This window comes from Labeo rohita, chromosome 7, assembly GCF_022985175.1.
Source record: "Labeo rohita strain BAU-BD-2019 chromosome 7, IGBB_LRoh.1.0, whole genome shotgun sequence".
Lineage (NCBI taxonomy): Eukaryota > Metazoa > Chordata > Actinopteri > Cypriniformes > Cyprinidae > Labeo > Labeo rohita.
The window spans coordinates 13,240,722-13,268,189 of NC_066875.1; the positions used below are offsets into that span (position 1 = coordinate 13,240,722).

Sequence of the window (27,468 nt, forward strand, 5' to 3'; positions counted from 1 at the left end):
TTTGTCTATCGGCATAAAATCCATAACTTTGTGTTAGCACAGTCTGAAAATGATCTGACTTAATTTTGGTGTCTTAATTATGTATGTTGGTGGCATAACCTAAGGAATATTCTGAAACCAGTTTTATTACAATAGGCTAATGCAATCAAAAGTTATTAGCATTTTTGGAAATTTCATAAATAATGGTTAATGAATGGTTTATCACTTTTGACCAATAGGTGCTGCTGTTACCAAATTGATGTGGTGTGGTCAGCGTGAGGTGACAATGGCACATACAAAGTTTGGTGTAAATATGTCAAAGCTTTGCAGAGATACAGGCTCAGATGCAGTTTGGCATCTTTTCGAAAACTGTTCATATTTTGACACGAAATCCATAACTTTTTGTCAGCATGGTTTGAAGATGATCTGAATCAAATTTGGTGAAATTCGGACCAACGGTCTAGGAGGAGTTCTATAAAGTAGGTTGTATGTAAGCAAAGGTTATTAGCATTTTTAGAAATTTCATTATAACTTCTAAAATAAAAAGCTGCCCCCAAACTTTTATTTATTTATTTATTTTTATTTTTTATTTATTTCATAAAATATTGCATTTTACGACAAAACTCAAAGCGAAAGAAACGGTAGAAGAATAATAAGAAAGTCAACGGATACAATAGGTGCCTTAGCACCTTTGGTGCTTGGCCCTTAAATATTCATGGTTTCAGCAAATCATGACAATTCATATGTTTGTTATAAATAGAAGGTAACACTTTACGGTAAGGGTACATGAATTACCATGAATTCATGCATAAATTCATGCATGAATGCATTACTTAATGCGTTAATATCTCATGAGCTATCACAAACTAACACAAGTACAAAGTCTTTCATTCATGACTTCATGGAAGAACAACACATTAATTAAGACATTAACTAAGATGGGTACATCATCATGATTTGTGATTATTACGCATGATCATGATGCTTTCTTTTGTTCACAAAAAAATGGACAGACCTGTAGCAGTTATATTTAATCATTGATTAAGTTTAATTTATTTGTTTGTTTTTATTTCAAACGTGATTTAAGTATTTGAGAAAATTTTATATTTAATGTTTGATCATTGGGCTAACTAGTCACGTGAATTTAGTTGCTCCTCCTCCTCTAGACATCGATATGGCACAAAAGTGCAGATCGTAATAATCCATCAGCACTGTTTGAGAGGAGAGGGTTAAAGGGTGGAGAGCAACAGTTTCTTTAATTGATAAACCATGTATTTTTTTCTGACCCAACTGCATCTCTGTGCATGCTTAATGGACATGAGTATCTGAAGACTCCCCCGCTAACCTCAAGAGGCTAACGTTAAAAGAACATGCCAATTTTAGCCGCTATAAACCCCAGCACTGGCCAATCACAGCACATGGCATATGTATTTTGGTGACATCCAAATAGAGTAGTCATCATTAACTACGCATTAGTGGTGACTTGCTCCTTTAGAAATACAAAAAACAGTGTGTTATTAATAAAGGCATTGCAAAATGACATGAATATGAACATGAAAGTTTAGGCTTTTGCACACGAACTGTGGACACAAAAGGACTTTAATCTTAACTTTCTGCTTTCTGCTCTTAAACAATATAAATCAGTTAAATCAACTCAAATCAAGGGCTGAGAATGAATTCAGTACATATACCATGAACTTTAAGTGCCTGCATTTCTGAAAAACTCTTTACAAAATCAAAAAGCTGGATTTACAAATAAATACATAAATGAATAAATAAATAAATAAATATGCTACACCCCTAAGCAACAGCAGATCTTTTTTTTCTGAAGTCCCCAGAGATCTCCTTTGTTTGTGCCATGTACACTTTGTACACTTCCACAAACATGATCAAACTTTAATATATATTTGTTCTCTAAATGAAACAAGGCAGGCAATGACACCTGATAGTCATCCCATTGATTAAAAACACCTCTGGACAGATGGACTCTAATTTCACCTTCAAATTAACAGCTAATCCTAGAGATTCACATACTTTTGCTACTCAAAGACATATAATAATGGATCCTGTCCCTGAATAAATAAATGACAGACTTTTTTTGTCTCATTACTTTGATTGGATTCTCTTTTTTAGCCATATTTCACAGCTATGAGTGTAATATTGCGTTTATACAACAGTTTGATGGCACGGGTGTGTAAATACATAAGAAACAACAATGGAGTGTCTTTAAAAACCCTCTTTTGTGCAGTTCTTTCCTTCACAGATTCAAATCTCAGTTTGACAGTTTACCAGCTAAGCCCAAGCCTCCGTTACTAATTCGAAACATCACTTTAGAACTAGTAACAAAGGAACACCGAATTGATTAATTAAAAGTGTATTGTATTACTGTAAGGTGTGTATTATGTGGAGTATTATGATAGAGAGATTGACCAAGAGAGTGTGATTAACCGGCAACAATTTATTCTTCAGCTCAATATCATATTTAGAATAAAACATTAGTTCGAATGTCTGTTCGAGTCATACTATCCTTTTATCCATTAAGGGTGATTTCCAAAGACAGCCCTGCTCAGTGCATTTGTTTGTTGTGTCTTATAATATGTTATTAAAAGTAAAAATAACTCCCATTTTAGTCTCTTTCAATATAAAAGTCTTTACTGGTGACTCATAAACAGTCTCGTCGTCATCGAATGGTGGAACAATTCATCTAAAGTCACCATCACGAACACACACACGCATACTGTTTCCCAATACTAAATACTACTATTATTTATATCAAATATTATTTATTGAATAATAATATTTAATAAACAACAACAACAGCAGCCATCATAATCGTTGCTAGGAAATTCAGTCAAAAGTAAAGAGACAGCACTCTGATATACAGCATTGAAGATACATAAAATGATGAGATTTTGCCCTCAGCCAAAACTATCTGTAACGATCAGCTGGATGTGCCAGCCCAGGCCACTGGAGGGCACTCCAGCGCCCAGCTAACTCTGAACTCTGAACTCCTGTGTATTTGCTTCTGTTTTCAGGTCCGGACTTATCCCCATGAACTCATGTCTCCGCCCCGCTCGTCAGTTATCATGGTGTTTCATTACAAGTCTCCACCCTCTGACCTAGTTTTCAGTGTATAAAGCCTCCGTGTGTTTGATTGTTGGGTACGGATCATTGTTTCAATGTATAGCCGTCAACCTAGTGTGTTCATTGGTGTTCTCGTGCCCTGTTTTCATCTTCTGGATTTATCGTTGTCGATCTTTGCTCGTGTTTGGAGTATTGACTTTGCCTTGCCCCTTGGACTCTGTTTTCTCCTCGCCCGACCACCGCACGGACTTTGACTACTCTTTTGCTCTGCCTCCTCCATTCCTGTCTGCCGGTAACTACCCTTAAGCCTGTCTGTTAGCTCGTTGTATCTAATAAACAGTTTGCACATGAACCCGTACGTCTTCACGTCTCTCAATTCGTGACAGAATGATCCGTCCACGAGGGTTCAGCGACTGCTTTGTTTCTTCGGAACTCAGAGACTTTTCTATGCCTCGCAGGCAGGATTATAAACAGGCACCAGAGACTTTTTTATGTTCACTGTTTCAGCGCGGACGTCACATTGATGAGTATGTCACGGATTTCATTACTGTGTCTCATCATGTGCGTGTCTGTGAGGAGAGGATTAAACAGTACTTTCTTTCGGGTTTGGACCTTGAAGTGCTGCGAGACCTGCCCGATGAGGACCCAGACTGCTCTCTGGAACAGTTAATAGACTTTGTATTGTTGTATTGTGGTTCTCATTTCACCGTGGGAGAGGTGGATGAGGACGTTCACGCTCGCGGTAAGGATCGGAGGAATCACCGCGCCGCGAGCGTCAAATCTGACCCGTGGCTCGGCTCTCGCATGGCAATACGGCGGACGCCGCCCTCGCGCAAAATGGCCGCCGATCGCGAGGCGCAATGCAAAATGGCCGCCGATCGCGAGACTCTGTCTGCTATGTGGGAGGATTTACCCAGCCTACTGCATCCTGACTCCGTACAGCCAGGCCAGGTCCAGTCAGTTCCTGTTGTGCAGCCCGGAGAGCTGCTCTCAGCAAACCCAGTCTCTAATCTGCCAATAACGGGTCCTAGTCCCGCCTCACAGTGTGGTAAGCCGTATAAAGCGTTGTTGGTCCCGGTTTTACAGCCAGAGAGGCTGTTTCAAGCTCTGTCAGTCCCAGTTATGCAGCCAGGAGTGCTGTATGATGTTCAGTCGGTCCCAGTCACACAGCCTGACGAGCTGTTGAAGGCCCTCATGGTGTCCAGCCAGTCAGTAACGGGTTCCAGCCCCGTAGCACGATACGAGGGGTTGTGTCATTTCCGGTCTGTCCCGGTTACACAGCCTGACGAGCTGTTGAAGGCCCTCATGGTTTCCAGTCACTCATTGATGGGTTCCACTGCCGTTGCACGGTACGAGGAGCCGTGTGCAGTCGTGTCGGTTTGCGATTTGGGTTTCGTGTGGCCGGATCCGCCAGATCCCATCTGTGATCCCGATCCAGTGTGGCCGGATCCGCCAGACCCGGTCGGTGATCCGGACCCCTGGTGGCCAGACCCGCCCGCACCAGCGGGTGAGTCGCCAGAGATCCTCGCGGTTTCCAGTCCGCAAATGACGGGTCTTAGCCCTGTGTCACGGTCTGAGGAGCCATGTTCCATGTTGTCGGTTCCGGTTATACGGCCAGGTGAGCCGTCAGAGATCCTCGCGGTTTCCAGTCCGCAAATGACGGGTCTTAGCCCTGTGTCACGGTCTGAGGAGCCATGTTCCATGTTGTCGGTTCCGGTTATACGGTCAGGTGAGCCGTCAGAGATCCTTGCGGTTTCCAGTCCGCAAATGACGGGTCTTAGCCCCAAATCACGGTCCGAGGAGCCGTGTTATGTCCTGTCGGTCTCGGTTTCACAGCCAGGAGAGCTGTCAGAAATCCTCGCGGTTTCCAGTCCGCATCTGTCGGGTTCAAGCCCCAAATCACGGTCCGAGGAGCCGTGTTATGTCCTGTCGGTCCCGGTTTCACAGCCAGGAGAGCTGTCAGAAATCCTCGCGGTTTCCAGTCCGCATCTGTCGGTTCCAAGTCCCAAATCACGGTCCGAGGAGCCGTGTTATGTCCTGTCGGTCCCGGTTTCACAGCCAGGAGAGCTGTCAGAAATCCTCATGGTTTCCAGTCCGCATCTGTCAGTTCCAAGCCCCAAATTACGGTCCGAGGAACCATCAGAAACGTTGGTCTCGACCCCTGAGGTTCTGCCAGTGGCTGCACATCCTCCGGAGAGGTCAGATAACTCTCCAGAGGTCCCGCTGGTGGCTGCACAACCCTCAGACCCAGTTCCCCAAGCCTCAGGGCTTTTGTACTGTCCGGACCCGACTATGGAGGGCCTATCAGTGGCTGCACGACCCCCGGGGATGTTGACGTTGGTCATGGAATCCCCAGGGGCTCCGCTGATGGCTGCACCGCCTCCAAGTCGGTCCGGTCAGACCCTTAATGTCTCTCTGCTCTTCTGTGCAGTTCTGCCGTCTGGTCCGCCCTGGTGGGCGTCTCCGCCGTCTGGTCCGCCCTGGTGGGCGTCTCCGCCGTCTGGTCCGCTCAAGTGGGCGTCTCCGCAGCCTGGTCCGCCCTGGTGGGCATCTCCGCTGCCTGCTCCGCTCGAGTGGGCATCTCCGCTGCCTGCTCCGCTCTGGTGGATGTCTCCTTTACCTCCGTCATCCAGGTGGGCGTCTCCGCCATCCGCTCCGCCCTGTTGGACATCTTCGCCGCCTGTTCCGCCCTGGTGGGCTTTTCCTCCGCCTGATCCACTCAAGAGGACGTCCCCACCGTCTGCTCCACCCTGGTTGGCGTCTCCACCATCTGTTTCGCTCTGGAGGAAGTCTCCGCCGCCTGCTCCGCCCCGGTGGGCTTCTCCGCTGCCTGTTCCACCCTGGTGGGCTTTTCCTCCGCCAGGTCCACCCAAGTGGCCGTCACCACTTCCTGCTCCACCCCGGTGGGCGTCTCCGCCGCCTGCTCCGCCCCAGTGGGCGTCTCCGCCGCCTGCTCCGCCCCAGTGGGCGTCTCCGCCGCCTGCTCCGCCCCGGTGGGCGTCTCCGCCGTCTGCTCCGCTCAAGTGGACTTCTCCGCCGTCTGCCCCGCCCTGGTGGGCGTTCCCGCCGGCTCCTAAGTTTGGGGCGTCTGGAAGCCGCCCCTTTGAGGGGGGGCTATGTAACGATCAGCTGGATGTGCCAGCCCAGGCCACTGGAGGGCACTCCAGCGCCCAGCTAACTCTGAACTCTGAACTCCTGTGTATTTACTTCTGTTTTCAGGTCCGGACTTATCCCCATGAACTCATGTCTCCGCCCCGCTCGTCAGTTATCATGGTGTTTCATTACAAGTCTCCACCCTCTGACCTAGTTTTCAGTGTATAAAGCCTCCGTGTGTTTGATTGTTGGGTACGGATCATTGTTTCAATGTATAGCCGTCAACCTAGTGTGTTCATTGGTGTTCTCGTGCCCTGTTTTCATCTTCTGGATTTATCGTTGTCGATCTTTGCTCGTGTTTGGAGTATTGACTTTGCCTTGCCCCTTGGACTCTGTTTTCTCCTCGCCCGACCACCGCACGGACTTTGACTACTCTTTTGCTCTGCCTCCTCCATTCCTGTCTGCCGGTAACTACCCTTAAGCCTGTCTGTTAGCTCGTTGTATCTAATAAACAGTTTGCACATGAACCCGTACGTCTTCACGTCTCTCAATTCGTGACACTATCTGTGAGACCAAAGTCTGCCCGTTAATTTACCCAAGATGAATTATATCTCATTAACGACTATAGAAGCATCAGAGCCAGAAGCAAATTCCACAAGAACTGGCCGAGGTGAGGCTGCTCTCGGTGGGTTCATGAGCGCTGAATGGTTACATAAGCCCTGGAGCTCACATCTCCGAAAACATTGAAGCAAATTTTCAAACAGACTTTATCTTTATTAACACACTGTATATTTTAAGTCTAAACAACTACATTCTCACCCAAAAAATCTTAAAACTACATTCCATGACACAAAACTGTATTATTTTTAAAATTATAGTGGATTTGGCAGTCCAGGTTACTATAAATTTGGCATTTGGCAGAAAGGTTACTATAAATACATTTCCCTTCGGTATGTGCAGAATAATAAATAAATATATTTCCCCACTAACCTGACGCATTCTCATGAACAATGTTTTTCTTTTACTGATCATATTTCATACCTGATGAATGTAAAGTTTTAAATGAGTTTGAATGATAAACACCCTTACGATAATTAACCATGGTTTTACTATAGTAAAAGTGCCATGTTTTTTCCATTTTTACCATTTGTATACCAACACTTTTACTACAAATAGCCTACCATCGTTAAACTATGGACAGTGTAGTAAAGCCTGAGTTAATTTGTGGTTATACGGTTTAACTTCAATTGCAATTTTTGAGTTTATTTGTGATAAAAACTATGGCTAATTTGTTTGTGTGCGTTGGTGCTCTTATTCCGAGCCCATACTGCTTATTCCATTGTTAAAAATGGCTGAATGAATGTGAGGTAACTGCCTTATTTAACAATGTTAAACATTTAAACAATTTTTAACAGTAACACTGACAGTGCAACTATTAAGTACTCATATTTTGGCATTAGACTACATACAGTGAAATGATGACAGAATATGACACAGAATAGTGACTAACATATTTAATACAGATAAATAAAGGTTTATTATGATCTTATTCATCAGATCTCACAAACTGCAGGGTCGCAATTAGGCCACTATAGAGCACTGACACCCTGTGTTGAATAATCATGTATGATTACTAGCCACCGCTTTCTCAGATAGGTTTATATTGGATTAAAACTTAAAGTTCCGTTGAGTTTGGAAAATTTTGATTCAGTAATCATCAGAATATGTCTTCTCCTGTCTCTGAAAATTTCAGAATTTAAAATCATCCTGTGAAATCTCATTTTATTAGGCGTTTAAGTCAACTAGATGATTACAGCGCATTGAAAATGTACTTTTTCATAAGCCATAAGTTTTCAAAACGGAAGTGCGTCATGAGGCTCAGTGCAAATAGTCCATTGACATCTACAGGGTTTCTGCAGGTTTTATGAGGTTAAATTTAAGACTTTTTTAAGACCTTTTTAAGACCAACTGAAGAAAATTTAAGGGAAAAAAAAAAAAAAAAAAAAAAATCGAAGGAAAAACAATATAGCAATATAGTTCGAGTTTTACTTTCACTTTTAAATTAGTGGCAATTCGGCATCAAGCAGTTGTTTGTTTTTAGTTCGTTTGAGTTTTCCCTCTTTTCTTCACTTTCCTTCGGTTTTAAGTCTCGTATCAAAAAATTAAAAAAAATCAAAACGACAATTTCTTCTACCGGTGACTCACAGATGAAGCAGCATATACCGCCGTTTACTGCATATTGTTTAATGAATATTGAGCGACCTAAGCCATGTAGCACAGAAATTACGCTTTCGCTTGACTTTAAAATGAAACGCATGAGGAAACAATCCCTCACAAAAATGAATGCCATGATCATATGAATTTAAGACTTGCTGTTCTGATTTAAGACCTTTTCAAGGCCTTAATTTACGGAAAAGCGATTTAAGACTTTTTAAGACTTTTTTAAGACCCGCGGAAACCCTGATCTAGAATTGGCGAAGTAGCCATTACACCTTGGGTGCATTATTTTTTTAAGAATTCAACAGACGAAGAATTTTTAAGAATTCAATAGTCAATTATTCTGCTTGTACTACTCACACCTCAAGACATCGATCAGATAATATATTTTAAGGCATTCGTCCGTTTTTGTCCTTACAACGCTATTGTAAGTAGGATTAATTTCTTGTGCATCTCATCCAAAGCCTCCGTTGCTAATTCCAAAATGTCATTTTAGACCTAGTAATGGAGGCTTGAGCTGTTGATAGCAGACTAATGCAGTTATTAAAGTTATTAGAGAGGGGAGAGAGAGATTAAGTGTGTGTAAATCACCTCTGTGAGTCTGTCTGTGCATCTCTCAAAAGTGTTCGGCAGCAGCGTCTCTACTAATAGTGAAACTTAATTATTTTCAGAAACAGCAACGTTGTTACCTCGCTTGTGAGAATGTCATATAAAATGTTGGCAAACTAGTAAACTAGAGACTAGAGAGTGCGAGAAATCGAGTATGTGCTTTTCATACATAATAAAACGTACAGTAATTTTGTGGCAAAAACATGGAAATAATATTTCTTTTTATCCTATTGTTTACTGTATTTATTTGTGTGTGTGTGTGTGTGTATATATATATATATATATATACACACACACACACACACTGTATGTAAAAATAAAGGTTGGTTTATCAAACTCCTTACATATGAAGTAAACAATAATAATTTGTTAATTACAGTGACAGTGATAAAGAATGCCTCTGGTTTCTGTTGTAACCTTAGATACCTGGGAGCGGGAACAAGACATTGTGAAGCATCGCTGAGGGCACCACTTTTACTTCTCTGATATCCTGAAACCTTATAGAATAAGACCTTTTCAGATACCTGGCCAAATTGTCGCTAATCTATGCAAATCGCATGCAAATACTGACAAGCCTGCGGGTAGTATAATTGTAGTGAGAGCGACAATTGCCTCAGAAACTTTGAACCCGCTTTCTGCTGATTGCTGAATGAGACTGAGTTAAATGACGAAGCCAAAATGAATGAGCAACTGCACTGAACACATGGCAGACACAGCAACATAATAAGCACTTGAAAATATACATAAACTTGTACAGTGTCAATAGCAATATGCTGTAACAAACTGTGCCCCAAATTGCAATCATAGCAATAAACTAGAAGAATAAGTGAGGTTAGTGTCTCACCAGAAGCAATTGAGACGTCAGTGATGGCACATCCAGCTTGTAAAACCTGGTGAAAGTATTCTGAGAAGACCAGGCAAAGGCAAAGCATTTATCTCGAATAAATGGGCCTTTAGACCAGGCCCATGACATAGTAACAGTCCACGTAGTACTAGAGTACTTGGTTGTGTCAGCAATGATCGATCATGAAAACGATGATTGCGGATTTTTTTTTTTTTTTTTTTTTTTTTTCTGATTGTAGCAGCACTTTGGGTGGCACCCTGAGCTCTAATTGTTTAGCATGCAGTCCAAAATATCGACATGAGAAGAGAGAGATGCATGGCTTCGAAGTCACGTAGTGATGTCTGGGTTAACTACATGCATATCTGCTTAATCCATTAGAATGCGTTGGGATATTAACATTTAACATGCTGAATGCGCTGCATATTACCAGTGTTTAGTTTAATGCAATGCCCAGTATTGACTGAGTTTGAGACGGTCATATTGCTTTTAGATGCTTCTTTAAAAAAAAAAAAAAAAAAAACACTGATGTTAAAATAATGCAGCAGTGCATTATAGTCATATTTGTTCAACAGTATGCGACCCCCTCCTGGGGTCGACGGTGGCGCCAGCGACGCCAGTTGCATCTGGTCATGAGCAAAAAGAACCTAAAATGCTCGCTCATTTTTGATCGTACATATAAGAGTAATACATCATTCAAATCTGTAGAGGGTCTACTTTTATTTGTGTACACTCACAATATCAACAAAACATTATGCTTTTGCAAAACAAAGAAAATAAACAGGGTGCGCATTCAGCAGTCTCCGTCTCCACAGGTATCATTTTGAAATGCGTCAGTAAAATGAACTAAAACTCAGCAAATAGGTGACACACACACGAGAGATATATCTATAGAAAGCTTGATATTTTTACTTTTAGATGAAGCCCCTCTTGCCGAAAACAAATATTCTCTGATGAAGTAATCCGTATGAAACCAACTCCATGTTCAGCCTCTCCCGTCTGCTTCATTATTTTTAATTAGATTACGCCCACTAGATGCTTTCGCTTTTCATAGTGTAATCGCCACGTGAGGGCGCGCGCCAGACGTAACCGCCCACATCACCGTAAACAAAGCGCCGAGACCTTTTCTTTTCCAAGTTCATCTGGGCTACTTTCTGTAAGAAGATGCGCTGTGAGGAATAAGAATTCAGAGGAAGAACACGATGTGAGACACGGCGCGATCCATCAGAGGAGATATTTACGTAAGTCTTTCTTTTATTAGCTTGCTTGTGTTAGTTGTTACTGTGTTACTGTGACTGAACTTGTACACATTTTACTAGTTAGACTTTTTTTCAAATTTTAATTCATGACTACAGCAAGTGAAACATTATGAAGTACGTTTCATTTCATTGCATCAAAATGTCTCACGACGCCAGGATGTTTTTTAACGTTCTATACAGAAAACGATGCGATATAAAGGTAATAGTGTTTACACTTACGCTTAACAATAATAATAGTTTCTCCGATATAAAATGTTTTTGTATTGTATAATACATACAAAGCATGCTTATGTTTATGATTTAATATCATATTATTTAGTTACTTATTTATCGTACAACAGTAGGATGTAATATGAGTGTTTACACTGTGTATGTTTAGACCATGTTTATCAATACTCTGCTCTCGAATAGATGTTTAACGTGAAAAACAATAATTATTAGTTTCTCAGATATAAAATGTCCTTTTTATGTTAGTACAAATGCGCGAGTCTATGGCTACAAATTCATACACTATATATACACTATATATATATATTTTACAGATGCTCCTGTTATTAACATGCTCACAGATGTTTTTCTTATGTTATTTGTTTTTTAGTGATCTGATACCTGCACAACAGATGAATCCTGCTGTCTTTCAAACTGAGAGCGCTGTACTAACATCAGATGTTCATCAAAAGTTCCTTGACTACTGATGATGAGTTTTGCAAGCACTTAAATATCAGGTATGATTTACTTTTTTCACTTGTTGAACAGAATTCAAAAAACAGTTTTCAGAAACTACACAAAGTCTGTTCACATCTCTGTGGTTAGATTAGGGTGCTCAATAATGTGTATTTGACCTTCATTATGTATATTTTGATGATACTGTGTTGTAAATAAAATACAAATAATCTAAAACTCCATTCTTTGAACCTCTCATTGTTTCTTACCTGACAGTCACAGTCTCATTGATGGGCCATTAGGGAGGGCTCTTTGTCTCTCAGGTGTGAACTGCTAAATATTCATGGGTCATTGCCACTCCTTCGCATATTCCCTTTCGATCACAAAACATGTCTTAGAAAATTTACATCATTATATTGTTTTCTCTGAAGGAGTGAACGAGATGATTTTGTAGAAAAAACTCTAGCCTACCACATCCAGTTCTCAAAAGTCTTGTGAACTAATGTTCTGAATGTGTTTCATGGCGTTTGGTGTTTTCATGGTTTCAGTGACTTAAAACATTTAGTTTTTCACTAACCACATAAACGCTGTTTTCTCAAAAACACAAACATGTACATTCATGTTTCTTACATATTATTGTAGCCCAGTTTGTGCTGATTACAGTGTAACCAGTCATGAATATGTTTTTAATATACTGAAAAAAGCACAAATGTCAGGGCATGTCAAAACTTGTCCATGGCCCCAAAACACCCTTAGACCCCAGAGGGTTAAATTTAAGTTGTTTTAGGAATTTGTATGGCTATGAAATAGCATCACGGAGTGCTCTCTCTCTCTCGCGCTAGAGCACATAACTTAAAGTTCAAGTCCTGACTGTTAATATATATGGATCCATTCAGAATCACCACACCTCTGACCACCACATAATCTAAAACTCCTTCAGCCAGCATTCACTTTAAAACACTCCTGCTTTTAAGCCAAATATACACTGAAAATAATAATTTACTGCCATCTGGACACAAGTCACTATTCTCTGTATTAGTGCTATTTTGAACTTTCAGTTTGAATGCTTTCACTTACTGAACCCTTGGACATTCCAGGAATTTAACGGTTTAAAGGTGCAGTGTGTAATATTTAGGAGAATTTATTGGCAGAAATGCAATATAGCATACAAAACTATGTTTTCAGAGGTGTGTAAAGACCTTACATAATAAGCCGTTATGATTTTATAACCTTAGAACGAGCAATTTATATCTACATACACCGCGGGTCCCCTTACATGGAAGTCGCCATTTAGTGCCGCCATGTTTCTATAGTAGCCCTACACGGACAAACTTTTACAGAGCGTGTTTCGTCAGTACGTTGTTCAAGAACCGGCAGAGCGTCAGTCTTCGTCGGTAAAAAAAAAAGAAAACTTCATGCAGCCAGACGAAGTCGGGTCAGACAACGGCAAAAATCCCGGATAAACATCGGTGTGGCTTTTCCCAGATGGAAGGTGCTTATGCGGTTGGGCTGACAGACATAACGATGTTGAGCCGGCATCGTGATCCCATCGCACCCCCTCCTCCCTTTCCCCTCCTGCAAGCCACCTCATCCCAATGCCGTGTTCGGAAAGAAAGTTGTGTTTTAAAGGCAATAAACATTAGATGGAAAAATATATATATTTCATTACTTTCTCTCGCAGTTATATCGTTAAGTAATTATACTGTATATAAATTGCGGGCATCAGGGGGCCGCTAGTAATGTGCATGGCATTGAAACTGATTTCGTATGCACGATCGCATTTCACTTTCACTTTTCATCATGATGTTTCACTGTAGACTTCGTCCGATGCCAATTTGGTAGACGTCGCCCAACCCTACTAACTGTCATACAAAAAATCTAACTAAAGTCAGCGAATAAACCTGAGACAATGATCAATGAGTAACAATAATATTTGCAATAACATATTGGTTTACTGAATAATTAAGTAAATATAATTCTTTGACTTACCTTTGTACAGAAACCTCATCGCTTGATTGGCTACTGTCATGTGTAACAGACAATGACATTTTTGTCCTGTGTCAGCTTCCGTAGCTTCTGTATGCGTTTCGAAAGGGCGGGGTGAGCAGGGGACTTAGCCGTTGGTTGAAATTCGAATCCTCACCGCTAAATGCCGCTAAAAATTACACACTGCACCTTTAAAATTATGTGATCGCGAAAACCTGCTTCTTTTCATTTTAAGGTATTGTTTTCGTTATAATGCACTGATTTGAGAGCCCGGTCTCATGAAAATGTGTATAAATATCACGATTTTCTGTTTCTATTTATGTTATTAATACGCTGAAATTGACTTTGTCATGCATATGATATGCATGTGTTTGTCGTGCATATAATACACAGTTTTCGCATGCATATCACACGCATCTACCCCACACACTTTTATGAGATCGGGTGACAACCCTTGAGGTAGACCAACTCTGCTTGCATCCATTCACTTGAATTGTCGAGATGAGATGACTCCTCCTGGTAGAATGATTTATATAGTGCCATTTCTAATCGCCCAGACACTGACGCTGATGGCAACATGTCAGAAATGCCGGTACGCACGAAAAGTGCCAGTAAGCAAAAGGCTAAAATACAGAAGTGCTGTGTACCAGACCGTCATATTTGTTCAACAATAGGCATAATTCAATTCGTATGGTTTTGAAAACGCACAGGCGATTTATGCAATCACTTAATGATGTAGATGAAAATTATGGCGCTCCCCTGCCCCCCGCACAAGCCCCGCCCCCAATTACTCGATTAATCGTTTTTGAAACCTATCGATGATCGAAATGAGAAATTTCCCAAAATGCCCATCCCTAAAAGAGTGTTCTTGTTTGTCGCAAACAGATCCACCTCCGCCTCCCAAAGCGGTCCAAAATCATCCAAACTGTACTAGGATGCAGTCTCCACGCCCTGTGAGAATCTCCGTTCAATGAAAACACATCCGCTCTGCGGTTTAGGAGGCTTGGGATGTGTCGCACTGGCACAAGCAATATAATATCTATAGTATGAGGAGGAAAGCTCTGTTGATGCGATCTCTATTGATGGGTCTCAAGTCTAGCATCTGACAGAATCTCCCACCTCTCTTAGGCACCACAAAATGCCGGCTGTAAACTCTCAAAACATGGGCATTTGTAGGCAATGTCAGTGATGGAGTCATGCCGCTGAAATGGGGAAGTCCACGTCTGACCCTTGCTCTGTTGTGTCTAGTAGCCAGTGCACAATGTCTGGAACAGCTCTCTACTCATCTAGGAATGACATAGCAGCAAAATCTCTCTGGTCACTATCGCTGGCAGCGATGTTTGTAGACTGGCGTCCTGGCTAAACGCACTGGTGGGGAAGCAGCTTGTGAAGGACAACACTGGGAGGCTGTAACAGGCACAGACAGTGGCTCTGTGCTGCTCTGACGCCTGTTTCACACATACTCTGTGTGCAATGCATTGTATTAATGTGACAGTGCACTGTTCGCTGTAAAAATTAACATGGATTGAAAAGGAAATGTAGTAATTTCACAATAAATAGATATGATTAAAGTCTACTGTGTTTTACAGTCAACGTGGCTTTTTGGCTAGGTTTAAAACAAGAAAAGGTGCACTTTTATATTCCTTAAGACCTGCAGGACTGCTTGTAATAAAGATTTAAACGCAAAAGAATATTGGACAAACCAAAACATAAATCTTGCATGCTAGTAATGCCATATCAATAGGATGAGGAAGAAACAGTTCTTTTTTCAGGGTGTTTGTGTTTTTATTGGACAAACCGAAACATGAATTGCATTTTTCGCCTGCATGAACGAGGGCAACACAATGCAGGATGCATGTGAATAAAATGTGTGCTGGAGCATCAGATCTCCTCCGTACGTTTTTTGTTGAGGTCTATTATATAAATGTCGATAAAAAAGCATTGTAAAATGACAACTAAAACGTAATTTGTTCCTCTCGTAATATATTATAGCAACATATTGCGCATCTTGAAGGGTAATGGAAACGCTACAGACAAAATCATTCTCCAACATGGTGATAGTAAAAGAATCAGGCTTCTTTGCTTGAATTGTAAGACCAGCAGCATCTAATGTCAATAAATAAATAAATAAATAAATAAATAAAGGTCTAGTAAAATTCCAGGGGGGGCATATTACCAAACAGTGGTAAGGTAAGAGTTTCCACTTAAAACCTATTCACAAAGATGGTGAGACCAACTTTTACTAAGGAATGGGGAGAATGTTAAGGGAGGAGTTGACCTCATTGCTCATTGCTAGTCCGGTCTCCTGTTGCAGAGTGGTGTGCGTTTGTAGCTCCCTAGAGTTTTATTCTTCTGAGGAAATCTCTATTTTACTATTACTTTCTGTTGTTTAAAGTGATAAAATATAGCTTTTTCCCCACCAGATTTCTGTTATTATCCATCAAACTAATCCGATCGCTCGCTTTTAATCTATAACCGCCAGTGCAATGCTGCGCTGTGTGTTAGCATTCCGTTTGCCGGTTAGCCTGCCATTTGCGTTCCCACTCACGTCTCTATTCACGTCTACTACCGCTTTCCTTTCTTCCCTCGCTCTCGTTGATCGCTCGTTTTTATTCTACAACCGCGAGTGCAGCGTGTTTGTAGTGTGTTAGCCGGTTAGCTTGCCATTCACTTTTAATTTTTCTCTACGCCTTTTTCTACACAAGTTCATCAGACAACAGTGGTGAGTTGAAATCATTCTACATCTACGGTGAGTAATGGCTTCTTCTCCTTTCCTGGTAACCTGCATCACCTGTCATATGTATAGTTTATCAATCTCTGTCGGCAGCGAGGGATTCACATGTGATAAATGCAGGGAAATAGTTAGGCTGACAGAGAAGATTTCAGAACTAGAGACACGCATCCAAACTTTAATCGAGGATAGTAAGAATGTGAGGGCATTAGATATGGCTTTGGATGCGACTAGCTTAGGAAGTCCCGTACATTGTTCGGTTCCGGTAACTTCGCCTTTGCAGCAGGGCAACTGGGTGACTGTGAGACGGCATAGTCGCGGGTCAAAACACCGCTCTTCCGTTCCGATCAGAACATCAAACAGGTTCTCCCCACTCAGTGACGCACCCACTGAGAAACCTGATCAAAGTGCTCTAGTTATTGGCGATTCTATTGTACGGAACGTGAAAATAGAGACACCAGCCACCATAGTCCAATGTTTACCGGGAGCCAGAGCGCCTGACATCTTGGCAAATTTAAAAGTGCTGGCTAATGCTAAACGTAAATTCAGTAAGATCGTTATTCACGTCGGCACAAATGATGTTCGACTTCGCCAGTCGGAGATCACTAAAAATAATGTTAAAGAGGTGTGTGAACTTGCAAGTATGATGTCAGACACTGTAATTTGCTCTGGCCCCCTCCCTGCGTATCGTGGTGACGAGATACATAGCAGACTGTCGTCACTAAATGGCTGGATGTCTAAGTGGTGCCCGCAGAATAACATAGGTTTCATAGACAATTGGACAAGTTTTTGGGGCAGACCTGACCTGTTGAAAAGAGATGGTCTTCATCCCTCCAGGGGTGGTGCTGCTCTTCTCTCTAGTAATATGGCATATAGTCTTAGAGTTTGCACTTGACTAACTGGAGCCCAGGTCAGGAAGCAGACAGACTGGCTAATCCGACCGTCTGCTAGCCGCCTCACGTCACCAGAATCAGTTAATTCTCAGCACATAGAGACCCTTACACCTAGATATCATGCTATAGAGACTGTGTCTGTTCCCCGAGCTAGACAATACAAAAGACGTCCAAACCAATTTAAGAGTAACAATCTAATCAACGTTCAACAAATAAAAAACTTACATAATACAGAGAAACAAATGATAAAACTTGGCCTTTTGAATATCAGGTCCCTCTCTACAAAAGCGCTTTTTGTAAATGATATGATCATTGATCATAATCTAGATGTGCTATGTTTGACAGAAACCTGGCTAAAATCAGATGATTACATTATCTTAAACGAGTCTACTCCTCATGATTACTGTTATAAACATGAGCCACGTCTAAAAGGTAAAGGGGGAGGTGTTTCTACAATTTATAGCAATATTTTTAGTGTTTCACAGAGAGCGGATTTCAAGTATAACTCATTTGAAGTAATGGTGCTTCATATAACATTATCCAGAGAAACAATTGTTAATGATAAATCCCCTATGACGTTTGTACTTGCTACTGTATACAGGCCACCAGGGCACCATACAGATTTTCTTCAAGAATTTGCTGATTTTATATCTGAGCTGGTGTTGGCTACAGATAAGGTCTTAATAGTAGGTGACTTTAACATCCATGTTGATATTGAAAATGATGCGCTGGCAGCTGCATTTACAGACATTCTAAATTCTATTGGAGTTAGACAACACGTGTCAGGTCCCACTCATTGTCGAAATCATACTCTAGACTTAATACTGTCACATGGAATTGATGTCAATGCCGTTGAGATTCTGCAGCAAAGTGATGATATCTCTGATCATTATCTAGTCTCGTGTATTCTCCAGATGACTAAAACTGTAAATTCAACTCCTTATTACAAGTATGGTAGAACCATCACTTCTACTACAAAAGATTGCTTTCTAAGTAATCTTCCTGACTTATCTGAATTCTTCAGCATGTCCAATAGCTCAGAAAAACTTGATGAAGTAACAGAAACTATTGACTCTCTCTTTTCCAGGACTCTAGATACGGTCGCTCCTCTGCGCCTAAGGAAGATTAAGGAAAATAGTCCGACCCCGTGGTATAACGAGCACACTCGCGCCCTAAAGAGAGCAGCCCGGAAAATGGAGCGCAGCTGGAGGAAAACAAAATTAGAGGTTTTTCGTACTGCTTGGCGGGAATGTACCCTATCGTACAGAAAAGCGTTAAAATCGGCCAGATCTGACTACTTTTCGACTCTTTTAGAAGAAAACAAACATAACCCTAGGTATTTATTCAATACAGTGGCTAAGTTAACAAAAAATAAAGAACCAACAGGCACTGACTATGCCCATCAGCATAGCAGTAATGACTTTATGAACTACTTTACTTCTAAGATCGATACAATTAGAGACAAAATTGTCACTATGCAGCCGTCAATTACAGTGTTGCATCAGATAGTGCGCTATAGATCTCCTGGGGAACAATTCAACTCATTCTCTACTATAGGTCAGGAAGAATTGTATAAACTTGTTAAATCATCTAAACCAACAACTTGTATGCTAGACCCTATTCCATCTAGGCTACTAAAAGAGATGCTTCCAGATCTCATAGATCCTCTGCTAAATATTATTAATTCATCACTGTCATTAGGATATGTCCCCAAAACCTTCAAACTGGCTGCTATTAAGCCTCTAATTAAAAAACCACAACTTGACCCCAACGAATTAACTAATTACAGACCTATCTCGAATCTCCCATTTCTGTCAAAGATATTAGAAAAGGTTGTATCCTCACAGTTATCTTCCTTCCTACAGAAATATGATATCTGTGAGGATTTTCAGTCAGGTTTTAGACCGTACCATAGTACTGAGACTGCTCTTATTAGAGTTACAAATGATCTACTCTTATCATCCGATCGTGGTTGTATCTCTCTGTTAGTGCTACTGGATCTTAGTGCTGCGTTTGATACTGTTGACCACAACATTCTCTTGAATAGACTTGAGAATTATGTTGGCATTAGTGGTAGTGCATTGGCATGGTTCAAATCGTATCTATCTGACCGCCATCAATTCGTGGCAGTAAATGATGAGGTATCATATCGATCTCAAGTGCAGTATGGAGTACCACAAGGCTCAGTACTAGGGCCGTTACTCTTTACGCTTTACATGTTACCCTTGGGTGATATCATCAGGAAATATGGTGTTAGCTTTCACTGCTATGCTGATGATACCCAGCTCTATATTTCTTCGCGGCCTGGCGAAACGTACCAATTTGAAAAACTAATGGATTGTGTAGTTGAGTTAAAAAATTGGATGACAAGTAATTTCTTACTGCTAAATTCTGAAAAAACAGAGGTGTTAGTTATTGGGCCTAAAACCTCAGCGTGTAATAACCTAAAACACTGTCTAATACTTGATGGCTGTTCTGTCAATTCTTCGTCATCAGTTAGGAACCTAGGTGTGCTATTTGATGGTAATCTTTCCTTTGAAAACCACATCTCTAGTATTTGCAAAACTGCATTTTTCCATCTCAAAAATATATCTAAACTACGACCTATGCTATCAATGTCAAATGCTGAAACATTAATTCATGCGTTTATGACCTCACGGTTAGATTATTGTAATGCTTTATTGGGTGGTTGTTCTGCTCGCTTAATAAACAAACTCCAGCTGGTCCAAAATGCAGCAGCTAGAGTTCTTACTAGAACCAAAAAGTATGATCATATTAGCCCGGTTCTGTCTACACTGCACTGGCTCCCTATTAAACATCGTATAGATTTTAAAATCTTGCTAATTACTTATAAAGCCCTGAATGGTTTAGCTCCCCAGTACCTGAGTGAGCTCTTATCGCATTATAGTCCCTCACGTCCGCTGCGTTCTCAAAACTCTGGCAATTTGATAATACCGAGAATATCAAAATCAACCGCGGGCGGCAGATCTTTTTCTTATTTAGCACCCAAACTCTGGAACAATCTACCCTACAATGTTCGGGACGCAGACACACTCTGTCAGTTTAAATCTAGATTAAAGACCCATCTCTTTAACCTTGCTTACACATAACAAATCCACATTCTTATAATTCAAATCCGTTAAAGGATTGTTAGGCTGCACTAATTAGGTCAACCGGAACCGGGAACACTTCCCATAACACCCGATGTACTCGGTGCATCGTCAGAAGAATGGCATCTACGCTAATATTAGTCTGTTTCTCTCTTATTCCGAGGTCACATTAACCACCAGATCCAGTCCGTATCCAGATCAGATGGTCACTGCAGTCCCCCGGATCCAGTCCGAACCCAGCCCAGACGGTGGATCAGCACCTAGAGACGACCTCTACAGCCCTGAATGTCAGCGGAGTCCACATCAACTAGATGAGCCCCAGAGACGGATCCACATTAAAGACCACATCACCTAGACGGCTGTCGGCACAAGACCACGGGAACTTTGGCCAGAGGAGAACTGGCCCCCGACTGAGCCTGGTTTCTCCCAAGGTTTTTTTCTCCATTTGTCACCGATGGAGTTTTGGTTCCTTGCCGCTGTCGCCTCTGGCTTGCTTAGTTGGGGACACTTTCTCTTAACACAATATTGCATTTTATTTTATTGTTTTTGATTAACTACCTTTACCTATAATGTGAGTGTTTAATGTTGCCTTTGGCATTGTTGATGTACTGTTTCCTATTTAATACTGTACAGCCGCCTTGTCACAATTCTGTATTGTTAAAGGCGGTATATAAATGCACATATTTTTGTGACCTCTGATGCAGCATTAAATAAAGATTTTTTGAAAAGTTACAAGCCTGGCATATAACCATGTGTGGATCTTAATTGCTTGCTTGCTCCATGTTTATTTGGATCTATACACCGGACCAACTTGGGTTTTAGATTCTGGACATTTGGCACTGCTCATTTTCTGTGACTTTGTATTGAATTAAACATAGAAATATTGTAGAATGAGATATCATGTTGACATATTTAAGATGAAAACTTTAAATAAAAATGTTGACATATTCAAATAAAGTTTTTAAAATGTAGTTTAAGTGACTAATTAAATGTGTATGTTCAGCTAACTGTCAGCCACTTATGTGTCTGCATCTTGTAAACAAGTAGATATAAACAGCCTTTTAATTAACGGATTAGAATAATCTGGCTGATAGTAAGACATTATGCAAACGTAAAAGAAAATTAAACTGGACACAAGAACAGCTGTTACTTCCCCCCCAGTTGAATTAAATTAAAGAGAAATAATTGTGAAATGTTTCTAAAATGTTCCGAGGTGTATTGGAATCAAGAGCCATTTTAGGATTGCTTGTGACTTGGTCTTATTGACTTAGGAGTCTGCTGGACTACCCCTAACTCATCATAGATTTTGGAGCTGATTTTAGTGCTAAAATGTTTTGAGATATGCAAACATTTAGGAGCCCTACAATAGGACTGACATGTCCATTATTTGTAAGAGTTTTTCCCCCTAAATCAGCAAGTTAGAAGCTACTTTTAGCCTTAAGATGTTTTGTAAATACAGCCCCAGATTGAGGGTGCCTCCTTGTGAACCCAACCATGCACTTTAAACCTCTTGTACAGCTGTAGAGATACTGCATGATGCATGTGTGCTCATGTACGTCTGAATTCCTTACCATCTATCTCTTCATCAGTGGTCAGCTCATCATTGGAACAGATGCTCAAGACATTCACTAGCATCTCAGTCACTACAGCAGCAAGAAAGAGAGGTTATTTGCAGTACGTACTGAAGACTTTATGCCACATAAAAACCGTTGTGAGTAAATGATTCACCTTTCTCCCCAACGAAAGGCAAGGACCAAGTGAAGACATCCATGAAGTTAGGCAGCCAGTAAGGATGAGGAGAACAGTTAAACTGCCGAATGTTCATAACATTATTCTCATATTTCAAGACAGCAGCTGTAAAACCATAAAAAGAGACAGAAGAGAATGTGGGAAATTAGTATAAAGGACACTGATGAATTCTGTCAGAACCTTCATAACAACTCAACACCGCTTTAAACATTGCATAAAGTGATTCTTTCTCCTTAACACGGATGATGCTGGATCATTAATAAATTAGTCACGATTAAAAATTATGATAACCGATGTATATTTCCATGAGTCTGCTATGTTAGCGATTATAAGGTTTTGTTTGGTAAATTGTTTAATACTGTAGATTGGATAGTAACCTACTAGTCACCTACTACAACTAACACGCCGACCAGCCTATGTGTAAACTGATTTTAGGCTAATTGATTTTAGGTGTTGCTGCAGTTGAATAACTAAATAAGTGATGTCCTCTGTCCCAGATGAAACCTAAAATACTATGTGGAGGATGCAAAATAATTAAATAATTATAATATAACCGTGTGGCAAATCTATGAACCTTACTCATATTTAAACATGGTCTCCATTCTATGTACACATGCTGTGTACACATACCTATCCTTAAAAGTACAATTTTGTCTGTATTATTTGTATCCTCTACAAAACTTGTGCTTGAGAAATCTTGTTTTTTGACCCCCCTACTGTCAGATGAAATTTACACCCTGGACTGCTGGAATTAATTTTTCTAAAAATATACAACCAAAGATCACAGTGTCATTTTCACCACATTTCAAATGATTTATTGTGTTTGATAACATTCTCTGGCAGTAATGATGGTGGAGAAAATGACAAAACATTTCTTAATAAAAATAAAACTTTTAAAAAATAAAACTGTCAGTTCTTTTGTTCTGCTAAATGTTTAACATACACCAATTAGACAACTAAACAATATTATAAGACTTTGGAACAAAATCAGTAGCTCGAAAGCAAATGACAAACATTAATATATTCTGTATTCTGTACAAGCAAGATTTCTTTGATTTTTCTTCACCCATTAGGTCTCATATTTTATCTCAAGCATGCACTTCCCTCACACTATTGTAAAGATAAATGCTGAAGATACGGGAAGATGATTCCAAAACAGTTTTAAAGTGAAATCCATATAGAAATTAGAAAATAATTTATTAAAGGGGACATCAGATGCCCATTTTCCACAAGTTGATATGATTCTTTAGGGTCTTAATGAAAAGTCTATAACATACTTTGGTCAACATTCTCAATGGTAGTGTAAAAAACATCCTTTTTACCAAAATCAGTTCAGTGCATGTCCCTTTAAAAGCTAATGAGCTCTGCTCACCCCACCCCTCTCTTCCATGGGGCACACTGTTTACTGTATCACATTTAACCACAGAACTTGATAACTAACACATTTTTAGGACAGGTGATTTGCTAAGATTCATTAAAAAAAAAAAAAAAAAAAAAAAAAAAAAACCCTTACACCGTGTCCTAACTACACGTGACACAACAAGATTCCAGCAACAACCAATTTGGGTGTCAACACCGCAACGTGACAGTTATCACAGCCATTCAGAAGGGCAGAAGTGCACTGCACTCCCAATAAAATGGGCAAGTTTATGATCTAATTCATAAATATTAAACCTTTTTAAAATTATTAAATGGACATACTGAGTGACTGATACTGTCTTTGTTATGGAATACACATATTGGTTTGCAGAATGGCTGTATGAGAATGGCTTGATTTGAGAAACGGGTTATGAAAAAGTGAATTTTGCATCTGATCTCCCCTTTAAATTAACGCATGGTCCAGTGTTTTAACAATGCTATAGTATTTGAATATAGACATTAAGTAACACAGGTGGCATATATAAAAAGTATTGTGCTATACAGCTTCTGTATTTTATATACGGGAAAAAGACTGTAAAGCTCTCTACACATACAGTTTAACAAACCAGAACATGAATTTTACTTTTATCTCCTATTGTGAATTTTCATGAAAACTTCTTGAAGGTGCCTCTTTTTCTATGGTGACCCATGTGTGTGTGCCCTAGATCTGTCGAAAGACAACACCACACATAACAGCTCATGGAGGGGGACTTTCCCGTCCCATTTTCTTAGTGGTGTCTGAGAATAGCAGGTCGTCAGACACGGAGTGCAGGGCTAGCTGGTGTCAATCATATCAAATACCAGGCATAAAAGACCTGCAGATACTGTGTGCTGAACATAAACACACCTAAAGTGTCATTCACTGCCCATGTATTTTAGTGGACCACGTGTAATCAGAAAATGCAATATCACTGTTAATTACAAAAAATGGTATCTTTACTCAGTCTATAATTATGTACACACCATAAATGCTTTCATAAAACCTGACCTTAAAGTCCTCCCACAGAAACAGCATAAGCTGTGCATGACAGAGACAGAGAAACACTTAACTCCCCTCCAAACACAAACTTCTAGTTAAACACAACAGTCTAATTAAAATGTTTCCCTGGAATAACTGAGAAGTAAAAAGCAAAAAAAAAAAAAAAAATATTCAAGAAAATTAAACATGCAGTCCAACATCACTAGATGTCCCTCTACATTCTAAACCACTTTTATGATTATGAGAAACTTATTCTGTTTATGAATCTGTCTTAATGATTGATTAAAGTTCTGGGTTATAATTTATATGCACTAATAATGACCAAAAAAAAAAAAAAAACAAACTTCTGACTGGTCATGATTTCTTTTGTCTTGCATCACTCATATTCTACTCAGTTAATGGACTATGTGCCCAAGTGCAGTGTTGAACTTCTGCTTTCTCCAGAAATCGGGATATTCATGTTAAACGCGGACTGTTCTTTTTTTTTTTTTTTTTTTTTTTTTTTTGGTGATAATTGTATTATCAGTTGTATTAACCTTTTCCCAATCTCAGTTTCTAATAAAGATCAGGGCACAGGTGAAGTCATTGTCAGATCATTGTGCTGCGAGTCCATTTAAAAGTACTTATCATGGAAACAATTTAAAATAATATACTTATGTGAAACTAAATGTAATGCTTTTGGACACTTAATTGCATGTTAATCGTAATTAAATGAAATTGTACACTTTTGATGAACCACTTAAGTACATCTTTATATGTAATTCTACAATTACTTCCGAAAATGTTATTTGATATTACTAATTATAATATATAGTATAATTCTGATATTGATAAGAACAAGATCTTCTCACTTTTAATCTAACTTATAGATTAAGTATATATCATGATACTAACATGATACTATAATTAACATGATATGAAGGTGACAGTAATCTAAATGTAAACATTAGGGAATGCACAATTAATATATAATTAATATATATTTTAATATATTAATATAACAATTATATAAACAATGATTACAAACTCTAGTATTTCACAATTTTTTCCTAAAATTTTTGTTTGAAATGCATTAATAATTGGCTCCAGCAGAATCACCACAGATTTTGTTAGGCATGCCTGTGGCAGCTAAAAGCCATTCCAGCTAAAAACGCTTAATTTGCCATCCTTTACCTGCCTACTAACTGTTTTCATTATATTTGAGTTACATTATGGAAAGGAAAGAAGGAAAAGGAAAGGACGTGACATGTGGCCAAGTATGGTGACCCATACTCGGAATTTGTGCTCTGCATTTAACCCATTCAAGTTCCCACACACAGTAGTGAACACACACACACACACACACACACACACGTCTGGTTTATTATCTTTGTGGGCACTCTCCATAGGCGCAATGGTTTGTATACTGTCCACACTGTATTTTCTATCCCCTTACCCTAACCCTACCCCTAAACCTAACCCTTACAGAAAACTTTCTGCATTTTTACTTTCTCAAAAAATCTCATTCTATATGATTTATAAGCTTTTGTACCCATGGGGACCACAAGCCGGTCCCCACAATGTAAAAAAATTCAGGTTTTACTATCCTTGTGGGGACATTTGGTCCCCACAATGTAGCAAAAACAAGTACACACACACACACACATCCGGAGCAGTGGGCAGCCATATTGCTATCGCTGCAGCACCCGGGGAATGAATGACATTAACAGAACAAGTGTGCATGCAGTAACCTGAATGGGGACCAGCAAGGTAAACTCACTTGTCAATTTTAGCAACTCTTTTCACTGCGTACTAATTTAAAAGTTATATTAAACATGAATTACCTTAGCAAAATCCCTGGGAACAATACAAACACAGGGTTATTAAAGCAGCAAGCTTATAAATGTTGGCTTATCAATCCTAGCTTCACCAGCTGAGAAGTTTCTTGGCTTTCCTCATGCTTGTAACATTAGCTAGCACAATGATCTGACACTGAGGAGAAAGATCAATACAACCGATAATACAATTATCTCACACACACACAAACGAACAGTCTGCGTTTAAAATGAACACATCATGAACTTGCTTAGCCGCTAGCAGCCAATCGACACCACACATTAGTTTCAACTGTTTCAAATAACTCGATATATAGAGTTTGAATCCCTTGTTCCGTCTGCGTGTTGGAGCAGGAGACAAGGCATCAACGATATGATGGACGTTGCTGATGCTCACTTTAAACATGTCGGAGACATCTAAATACTGACTTATAGGCAATGCAAAATAACCCGGAAACTGGTATCCCGACTTCTGGAGACAGCGGAAGTTCGACACTGCGCTTGTGCACGTAGTCCGTTAAGTCATAAACTACATGATTATTTTAAAAATGTGTGTTTAAGTGCATCATGTTATACTGCTGTCAACATCACACAGCAGCAACTGCATTCAGGCAAGTTCATACGTGATTTAAGTGACTTTGAATGTGGCACAGTTGTTGCAGCTATCATGTCTGAGTGAACCCAAATCTCTGAGAAATGTCTCCAGCACCTTGTCGAATTTATGAATTAAGGCAGTCCTGAAGGCAAAACAGACTCAAACTCGGTACTAGCAAGGTGTACCTAATAAAGAGGCTTGTGAGAGTACACTCACTGCAATATTTCCATGGCTAATGTAATCTACAGATAGATGTTTAGCATGTCACATATAGGTGGTCATATATTAATTCCACATGATTAGGTTTCTTTAATGATGAGATTTCAAGGAAAATGGAGGCTTAATTTAAGCTCCATATATTTTCTGTCATATAAGATTAACATAACTTTAAATCATCAGAAACAGTGTCAATTACCCTTGCTACTTTCTACTGTACTGTCCATTATG

General features: G+C 40.0%; 1 protein-coding gene across 2 annotated transcripts in view; it reads right to left on the minus strand.

The window, feature by feature from the left end:
- Positions 1-27,468, minus strand: part of LOC127168857 (protein phosphatase 3 catalytic subunit alpha) — a 147,037-nt gene that overhangs the window by 60,603 nt on the left and 58,966 nt on the right. For both annotated transcript variants that reach the window (XM_051115953.1, XM_051115954.1), the window contains exons 7-8: positions 22,194-22,319; positions 22,037-22,108 (exon numbers count right to left, since the gene is read on the minus strand). In XM_051115953.1, coding sequence (XP_050971910.1) covers positions 22,037-22,108; positions 22,194-22,319 — 198 coding nt within the window. The remainder of the gene's footprint in view (positions 1-22,036; positions 22,109-22,193; positions 22,320-27,468) is intronic.